The sequence below is a fragment of the Miscanthus floridulus genome, chromosome 5 (assembly GCF_019320115.1).
Source record: "Miscanthus floridulus cultivar M001 chromosome 5, ASM1932011v1, whole genome shotgun sequence".
Taxonomy (NCBI): Eukaryota; Viridiplantae; Streptophyta; class Magnoliopsida; order Poales; family Poaceae; genus Miscanthus; species Miscanthus floridulus.
Genome location: NC_089584.1, coordinates 10,606,942 through 10,616,959, shown reverse-complemented (window position 1 = coordinate 10,616,959; position 10,018 = coordinate 10,606,942). Strand labels below are relative to the sequence as shown.

Below are 10,018 nucleotides of genomic sequence, written 5' to 3'. Positions count from 1 at the left end.
TTCTTTACATATTTTTGTTGCGCCTTTGGTAGCATGTGCAAAATTGAAAAACAACATGCCATTTCGATGTGCATATACTAGTTCAAAAATCTGCTTGTGTGAGTTAAAAAGAAGTTCAAAATCCTGCTACCAGATTGAGGTACCTATACTTCTACAGGGAGTGGAATTTCTTTCATCCACTTGAAGCTGAAGCTGCTCAAGGAATGGGACACAAACCAAGCCAACTGCCTCTTTCCAAAAAAAAAAAAAAAAAAAACCAACTGCAGATTAATATAACCTAAACTCTTACAGTCCCTATCACAATCAGATCAACTAGCGCTAATGTTCTCAATGCCATTCAAACCACAGGGGCAAACACAAAGCCAGGTCATCCCCTAATTATACAGGTTAGCCAGGAACTGGTGGAATGGAAAATGAAAAGTTTTATCCAAAACATGTTTCTGATTTCATTGTAAACTGCTGTATGCAATGAATCGCTTGCAGAAAGTAACAGAACACAACAAGAAGAGGAAAGGAAAAACAAAGATGATTTAAAAATAATAACAAGACTAACATGTTGCAGAGAATAAACAGAACCCAGAAAAAGATAAATAAAAATGATAATGCTAAAAAAGAACTGAATAATATAAGAATAGATAACTGACAATAGCTGTGATACAAAAAGGAACAAATGACACTGGAATTTTGTTGTTCTAAAACTTTTATGTCTGACTGAACTTAACAGAACTGAAACTTCTCTATACACCCAGATATATGATATATCCCTGCACCTACAATCCTCCTCTGTCCCTCTCAAACTCTTCTTATTCACAGCCAATTAACCACCCCTCCCAAGCCTAAACCCATCACTTTCAATCCAATCCCTTTCAGCACCAACGGCTGCACCGACACCAACAAACTATAATTCAGAAAATTCTGGAGCTTACCACGCTCTCTTGAGGCCTGTAGCCATCAACCAACACTATTTGCTAAGCATGACAATGACCACGTACATCGGCTGAATCTGGCAACTGCTAGCCCTAGCCAGAGGGGCAAGAGCAAAACCAACTACCCTTCCTTGCGTTTGAGATTCTTTCTATCAATGCAGCGGAGGGGGTGGTGGCGATCCATATTGATATGGGTATACTGATGGCCATGGATGGTGCTGCTGTGGGGGAGGAGGTGATGCGTATCGGACAGGGTATGTGGGTGGCAATGGACCGGGGTAATATGGTGGTGGCGGAGGCCATGGATGCGTTGGAGTGCAGAGCAGCGGTGGCGGCAGAACGGGGCATGGCGGGCACTGTGGTGGAGGGTGGTAGACTGGCGCGGGAGGGGGCGAGGATGGTGGAGGTGGGGAATGCGGCAGTGGTGATGGTGGCGGTGGTGACGGCAGCAGTGGAGGCGGCGGTGATGAGGGCAGCGGTGATGGTGGTGGTGGTGACGGCAGCAGTGGAGGTGGCGGTGGTGAGGGCAGCGGTGGTGACGGCGGAGGTGGTGATGGCGGCGGAGGAGACGGAAGTGGAGACGGCGGCGGTGGTGATGGTGGAGGTGGCGAAGGCGGGGGTGGTGGTGGGAGCATCGGCGGGGGCGGTGATGGCAGCCGCGGCGGCGGCATGGGCGGGACGAACGGCTTGCAGTGGAACGGGGCGCAGTTGACAGGTGGGCGGGCGTAGAACGCGGCGCACTGCTGCGTCGTCCGCTGCGCGGGGCGGTTGGGAAGGCAGTTGCTCCGGTCGCTGTCCCGCGGCACGACGCGCGCGCACGCCGGCGGCTCGCCCGTGAAGAAGTTGTTGGCGAAGGTGAAGTTCTTGAGGCGCGGCAGGTCGCATATCCCCGGCGGTATCGCACCGGTGAGCAGGTTGTGCGCGACGTCCAGCTGCTCCAGCTTCCTCATGAGGGCGAGCTCCGGCGGCAGCGGGCCGGCGAGCTGGTTGAAGCCGACGTCGAGCACGGTGAGCTCCCGCAGCAGGCCGATCTCCGGCGGGAAGCAGGAGGTGAGGCCGTTGTTGATGAGCAGGATCTCGTTGAGCGTGCCGGACATGTTGGCGACGCTCGCCGGGAGGCAGCCGCCGAAGCTGTTGTGCGCGAGGACGACGACGGACGCCGGCGAGTTGCCGAAGTTGTCCGGGAGCTGGAAGCGGAGGCGGTTGTGGTTGAGGAAGATGGCGTCGAGCGGGCGGTCGAATAGGCAGGGCGGGACGGCGCCCTCGAAGTCGTTGAATCGGAGGTCGAGGAAGCGGAGCGCCGGGAGGTCGAGCACGACGTCCGGGAACGGGCCGACGAAGCGGTTGTTGCTGAGGTCGAGCTCGTGGAGGAGGCGGAGGCGGCGGAGCGCGGTCGGGAGCACGCCGCAGAAGCGGTTGGAGTTGAGGTGGAGCAGAGCGAGGTCGGAGAGGAGGCCGAGCTCGGGAGGCAGGAACCCCGCGATGTCGCCGTGGTTGAGGTCGACCCCGGCGACGGCGAGCGCGCCGCGGTCGCGCCCGGAGGGGAGCGGCGCGCAGTAGACGCCCGTGTAGTTGCAGACCCCCGGGCCGACCCAGTCGGCGGTGAGGTTGTAGGGGTCGGAGAAGATGGCCTGCCGCTTCCACGTCTGCAGCGCGACGTACGCGTCCCGCAGGCGCCGGCTCGGGAATCGCCACGACGGGTCCACCGCAGCCGCAGCCGCCGCGCCGCCGAAGACGGCGGCGGCAGCGGCGGCCAGGAGCGCCAGGAAGACGGCTCCTCTCATCTCATCTCTGGCGCAGCGGCGATCTCTCTCGGTGCGGTGCGGCGCAGTGACGCGTACTGTACTTTTCGCGCACAGACAGAGACGAACGCGTAGAGAGAGAGGAGTGGAGGGGGCGGCAGCTATAAACACGCGCAGCGGCGTTGGTTCGAGGCAAGGAGGGAGAAGACAAGGGTGAGGAGTGTACGCGTAGCGGGGAGGGGAAGGGTGGCAGAGGCGGGCGCGGCGGAGGATTAATGACGGGCGCGGGGGCAGTGGGCGGTTAGGGGCACACCCGCGTTCGCCTCCGGGTTTTGCGTCCGAGAATTCGTGCCAGCGCCAGGCGTGGCGTGGCGTGGGCTGGAGCCGAGAGTAGCAGTGCGAAAAAGAGCCGCGGACCGCGCGAGTCCAGTTCAAACTTGGGGAGTGGAGGAGGGAGGGAGGGAGGGAGGGGATCGTGTTGAGAGGGACTGACTGTCACAGCGCGTGGGAGAAAAAGCTAACAAAAGCGGACGGATTATTTATAGAAAAAGAGGAAAAAGGTGTTAATTGCACGGAATATTTCCTGTGTGAGCGGACTTTATTCAAAGGAGAATGTGCGGGGCCAGCGTGCACGTATGTTGCACCCTGAATTACAACAAAATAGCAGAAGACGTGATGAGAGCGAAAAATGAGACTACAGTAGCAAACGTGTTTAGTGCGTTTCAGTAGTATATAACATGTCTTAGAATCAAACCCGTTCGCTGGTGTGAAACTTGGTTGAAACTGGTTGAAAAACAATGTTCTGGCTGAAATATTGTGAGAGAAAAACACTGTTCCAACTGAAAAAGAAGTCGAACAAGCCAAATTTTAGACCAGCCGAACAAGGCCTAACTCTTAAATCATTTCTATACATAAGTTGTTCTAACGAGTATAAGCGTGAGTGAATTTCATATGAGGCACAAAGGACACCAAAGGAATTTGGAAAGTAAAAAAGACGAAACAGAAGAATTTCTTGGCTCTTTAATGTTATATAGATTAATTGATATAGATATAGATATCTTACTAAACTTTACGGTGCAATGCAATATATAATATATAGATTAATTGATATAGATATATATATATATATAGATATCATTATATGTATATATTATTACCTTAATTGATTATACAATTTTAGGTCCGCTCAGAGTCAAACTATCTTATATTTGACTATATTTACACAAAATATTGTCATTATTATGCATGACCCTGAATAGGTATACTATAAGATATATTTTGTGAGGAATTTAAAGTATTTATTTAGTATGATAATTTTTATATAGATTTAGTTAAACTTTAAATAATTTAACTTACCATTGTTTTAGAATAGCATCATTTTTACCGGAGGTAGTACTCTCAGATCTCAAAAGAATGCAACTCTTCCTTCGTTCTAAATCAACAGACTTGAGTTTGACAAAAATTTACGAAAAAATACATGTATTTGCAGTATTAAATGTGCACATTCTTATAAATTGAGTTAAATTTATGGCAATTTGACTTAGATAAAATTTACAGGTGTTTTTTTTTCAGAGGTGTGATACAAAGATAGAGAAAATAAGTTTATTAAATGATCCTGCTCACTAGTGCGACACCATACCCAGTACACTGCCGTGTTGGTCAAAGGAAGGGATTTATTTATAGAATTAAAAGAGGTCATGGGAATCATAAAAAAGACTATCTATACCAACATCCAACCGGTGCATGCAGATGAATATGGATACTAAATAAAGGCATTCAAAATATTAAACTAACCTGCCTATATCCATTAGATTTTGCCCCTGGCGGCCTGGCCTAGTAGGAGTACTCCGCATTTAATTTTGTTTATTCTATGCACGTAAGACCGTCTCCAACGGGCTATGCAACATGTTACCTATACCCAAAATGCATCATTTACAGGGAAAAAACACCCTCTAATAGAGTACGCAAACGCACTACTTATTTTGTGTCCGAGCTGAGAGAGAACCCAAAACTGTGTCGTTCGCGCGAGAGAGAGGGAGGGAGGGAGAGAAAACAGAGCAGACATGGAAAGAGAAGCATAGCAGGGCGGCGGTGCTTGGCTGCGGCAACGCCGTCGGCGGCTTTGGAGCGCTCGGCTCCGGCGTGGCGGAGTAGAGCAGAGAGGAGGAAGAGGAAGAGAGATGGAGGGAGAAGGCAACGGCGGTCTCGGACTTCCTCCCGTTCGCGGAGAGAGGGAGAGAGGAAGAAAGAGAGGAGAGGAAGAGGGAGAGAGGAATACCGCCGGCGCTCCGACCAGAAGAGAGAGAGAGTCGTCAGGGAGGGAGAGAAGGGGGAGGGAGAAGATGGAGGGCACGAGGCCTTGGGCGCTGGTGGCATGGTCTGTGGCGGCGAGCAAGGTCCCGTCGCGCTCGGCCGTGCAGCCGAGCGGTGACCTACGGCGTAGGGAGCGGGCAGCGACGCCCGCATCCATGCTCGACGAGAAGATGAGAGGGAGGCAGAGCGGGGTAGAGAGAGGAAGTGGAAGGGGAGAGAGAGGAAGGGGCAAGGAGAGGACTGGATGGGAAGAGGAGTAGGGCGGCGGCTGCGGCCTCGTAGTGAGCGAGCAGAGGCGAGCTCGACGGCGAGCGTGGCTTCAGCGACAGAGGCGAGCGCGGGCCAGGGCGGCGACTTGCTAGCGAGCTCGACCTCGGCTTCCCTGATACTTCCCCAATGGCAACCTCGACGCACTCCAATGGCACGGCAGGCGACCGGCGTTCCCTCCCTTCCTCCTTCGCTGTCGGCGAGCGCGGGAGCCCCGGCCAGCGAGCGCGGGCAACCACGGTCGGTGCGGCAAGGCGAATTGCTCAGGACACAGGCCCCAGCCCTAGCGGCAGGCGCGGCCATAGATCCAGCACAGTGGACACCGCGGCCCGCTGCCCCTTCATCTCCGACGAAGCCTGCTGCCTCCCGCACGCCCTCGCCTTAGCTCCGCGGCCCCGTTGCCCCTCCACCTCCGGCGAACCCGGCGGCCACCCACACGACACACCTCAGCTCCACCCCCATGCCTCCTAGGCCTCTCTTTTTGCGTTCGCTGTTGGAGTTCGCCGGTTTTGCGTTCGTTCTTCTTTCGCGTTGCGTGACCCAAACGGTGAGATAGGTCTCGTGTTTGGGTCGGCTCCGCTGGAGATAGTCTAACGTTTGTTCTAATGCGTGTGGTATAGAAGTATAATAAAGAATTGGAAATGGGCAAGGACGTGAGAGGCGGTCACGCAGCACACTGCATCAGCATGGCCAGCTATTTGAGATTGACCATCTTGGCCCCAGTGGGGTTTTGTGCTTTTGCTTCAGAATGGAAAATGTTTGATCCAATCCTACAAAAATATGAGCCAGAAAAGAAAATATAAAAGCTATTACTTGTGTCATTTGAAATATACCGGTCAAACAAATGTATTTACAAAAAGGTTACTCATCCCAAAATAAATGCATGTTTTGCATTTTAAGGGGACAACTAATTTCATATTAAGGTAGATTTATAGAAAACCAGATCAATATTTTTATATTCAACGAAATACTATAAAAATATATGACATTCCTAATTTAATAATACTTATTTAGTATCACAAATTCTAATTCCATGGCATTTGTCTTCCAAACAAACGTTTATTTAGAATCACTTATGAATTGAGGAGACAATACCATCTACTTTTTTCTGACTCTATACTGTAGGGTGAAGCTAAGGTAGAGGAAATACTCCACCCACCTTGTGGATCTTAGGTGCTCGTCATTCCGCGAGGTGTTTATGGGCTCCCTAACTAAAGAGAATTACTGGTGCCCGAACATCCCATAAGATAGGATTCCATCAAATGGCATCGAATGACCCAATAGATATGCGCCGCACTCCAATCATATCACTGCCTTCTTCGTCTGCCTCATCCCACCATGCATGCGTACCCCTCCCCCATCCGTCTCGCCCCGCCCCACGCCCACCACTCCTTCCCCCTGACCCCCTCCTATCTTTCCGTGTGGGTGGGGTGCGGGAGTCAGGACGAGGACGAGCATGCCCCGTCCATAGGACCCCAGGCACATCGCGCGCCCGATCCGCCGGCCCCCGACTCACCACGCCCCTTCCCTCGGCGCCCGGGCCATACCCTCATGACTCTCTGAACATACCTCTAAGCACGAAACACTTGCAACATGAAATACTTGAATGCAACATACGTCTGAAGCAGAAGAAACATTTAGAACATACACTTGCAATATGTGTGTGAAACATATGCAACATCTAGATAAAACACTTGCAACTTGCAACATGAAAACACTTATTGCAACATAAGACTGAAACAACTGAAACATTTTGAACATACTCTTGCAACATATGTGTGAAACATATGCAACATCCAAATAAGCACATTCATCTGAAAAAAGCAGATGAAACATTTGGAACGGACGCTTAGAACATACATGTACAACCATTGCAACATGTTCAACATCACAATCTGTTTTTGGTACATCCATATGAAACACTTGCAACATACCTCTAAAACATCTAAAACAATTGAAACATACTCTTGCAACATGCGCTTTCAACGCAACATCTCATTGCTACTCGATAGAATGGACACTCATCGGTGTGTGGTGTTCATCGGAGACAGCGGCCCGATGGCTGAAAGGTCCTAATGGCTAGAGGGAGATGAATAGCCTATTAAAAATTTCTACAACAACACTTAGCAAAGATGTTAGATAATTAAATGGCAAAGCGAGTGCTGCGATAGCCTACTAAAAATGCAAGCCACCTACCATAATTCTAGTGACTATAATCTCTAAGCACATAATTGGCTAAGTCACAACACTAAGTTGGTGAGCTCTCAAAGACTAACTAAAGAGCCTCACTAACCAGTAGACCCGACACAAGCTAGCTCTGAAAACTAATTACACTAAAGAGCGTAGCAACACTAGGAATATAAATACAAGAGTGTGGATGTGATATTTATACTACCGTGTCGAGGAATTGAGCCAACCACAAGATGATCACAATCAATCACAAGATAACCAATGAAATCCTCGGACAATGATGACACAATCAATCACAAGATAACCAACCAGCCCGAGACCGCGCCACTGCTCCACTACTGACCGGACGCGCAGGTCATGTGTCCGGTCAGCACAGTGACCTCATCGACTTCCCAAACTTCACCGCCCTTACTCAAATATGCCAACCACCAAGTGTATCACCTTGTGCACTTGTGTTAGTATATTTTCACAAATATTTTTTAGGGTGTTAGCACTCACTAGAATCTAAATGCATATGCAAAGAGTTAGAACATCTAGTGACACTTTGATAACCGTATTTCAATATGAGTTTCACCCCTCTTAATAGTACGGCTATCGATACTAAATATGATCACACTCGCTAAGTGTCTCGATCACCAAACCAAAAAACTTCTATCAAGTTTTACCTTTGCCTTGAGCTTTTTGTTTTTCTCTTTCTTGTTTTCCATGTCCAAGCACTTGATCATCACCATGGTCACACCATCATCATGATCTTCACCATTGCTCCACCACTTGGAATAGTGCTACATATCTCATGATCACTTTGATAAACTAGGTTAGTACTTAGGGTTTTATCAATTCACCAAAACCAAACTAGAGCTTTCAATCTCTCCCTTTTTGGTAATTGATGACAACCCTTTCACAAAGATATGAATTGAAATTTATTTGAATCCATGTTGCTTGCCCAAGCATATTTACCATGTGTAAAAGGAATATGGACAAGTTTCATGAACCCCAATGGTAGCATTAGCTCCCTCTATATATGTGCTAAGAGTTTGGATTGAAGCTTGCACATATGCATGGATTAGAGTTTTGGGGAAGTAATGTCTATCAAATGATGCTAAGGTATAAAAGATGGACCTTTGAAGCGTGATACCAATTGAAGTGCACCATTATACCATCCTTAGCACCATTAGTAACTAGGCATACACAAAAACTAGAATACCCCTGAGATCAACATTAGACGTAAGGGTCTAGTTTTCACAAAATAAACATAAGTCTAGTTACTCACCCTATGCATGCTAGTTTTTTATTTCATCAATCAAACCTACAACTAGCATACACCACACAAGCATGAAATTTTGATTTAAAACTTGTGCCTATACAAGCAAACATATGAAATGCATAAATCAAATTTATGAGCTTGCTCCCCCTACTTGTGTGCTCAAAATTTTAATTGCCCCTTCCTTTGTCATATTGCTCCGCCTATGTCAAAGTTCTCTCCCCCTTAGTGGTTACTTCTCACTCTATCACTTATATCTTTGTTTCTCTCCCCCTTTGTCATCAATAACCACAAAGGTTCAATTTTAGATAGGTTAAGATTATCAATGTCAATCAATGGGGTGAGAATCATTTTCCCAAAATTTGGTACAATCTAGAACACTTGCCAAAGATATTTAACTCGGTTTGATTCAAGGACAAGCTTCTTCACGCCTCATTTCAAGGGTTATCTTGTACCATGTTGAGTTAAACACTTGTAGCTTATTTTCTAGATCAAACACTAGGTTCACAAGCCCACAAACATGTCATATACTACCACTAGATCAAGTCAAGCATGGAAGCAATAGTGATACCATATAAGCATCAAATTCATTTGATTTTCATGAATGATCCTAAGACATGTGGAATGACTAGATGCACTAAACAAGTCCTTAGCAAAGGATATATGCCATGCCAAACAACTTTTACCTTGGTTGCTCGAAGGAGAGGCATGCCATATAAATGGAGGGGTGCATCAACACATATTTGATAAATCCAATATATTTAACTCATTTCTTAGCATGCAAAACCTTTTCTCATCCAATGACTTGGTGAATAAGTCAGCAAGTTGATCTTCGGTGCCCACACTCTTAATACAAATGTTCTCTTTTTGTTGATGATCTCTAATGAAATGGTGTCGGACATCAATGTGCTTTGTTCTTACATGTTGAACCGGTTTGTTGGTTAACTTGATAGCACCCTCATTGTTACATAACAATGGCACTTTCTTAAACTTGATTTCAAAGTCATTTAAGGTGGCCTTCATCCAAAGTATTTGTGCACAATAACTACCGACGGATATATATTCAGCTTCGGTGGTTGATAATGCAGCACTATTTTGCTTCTTTGATGACCATGAAACAAGTGATCTTCCCAACAATTGACATGTGCTCGAGGTGCTCTTGCTTTCAACCTTGTATCCTGCATAGTCCGAGTCGAAGTAACCAACTAGCTCAAACTTTGCTCCTTTGGGATACCACAAACCAACATTTTGTGTATGCTTCAAGTACCTCAATATTCTCTTTGTACCTTTCAAATGACTTTCTCTTGGTGAGGCTTGAA

The 10,018-nt window shown here is 47.7% G+C and overlaps 1 protein-coding gene across 1 annotated transcript; it reads right to left on the bottom strand.

The window, feature by feature from the left end:
• Positions 1-444: 444 nt before the first annotated feature.
• LOC136451504 (leucine-rich repeat extensin-like protein 3) lies at positions 445-2,890 on the bottom strand. Its single transcript, XM_066452203.1, has one exon. It carries the CDS (start codon positions 2,708-2,710, stop codon positions 1,079-1,081), a length of 1,632 nt encoding a protein of 543 aa, XP_066308300.1. The 5' UTR covers positions 2,711-2,890; the 3' UTR covers positions 445-1,078.
• Positions 2,891-10,018: the final 7,128 nt, after the last annotated feature.

Bases quoted from the DNA above. Each gene is read 5' to 3' on its own strand.
- LOC136451504 (XM_066452203.1), bottom strand. From the start codon at position 2,710: ATGAGAGGAGCCGTCTTCCTGGCGCTCCTGGCCGCCGCTGCCGCCGCC.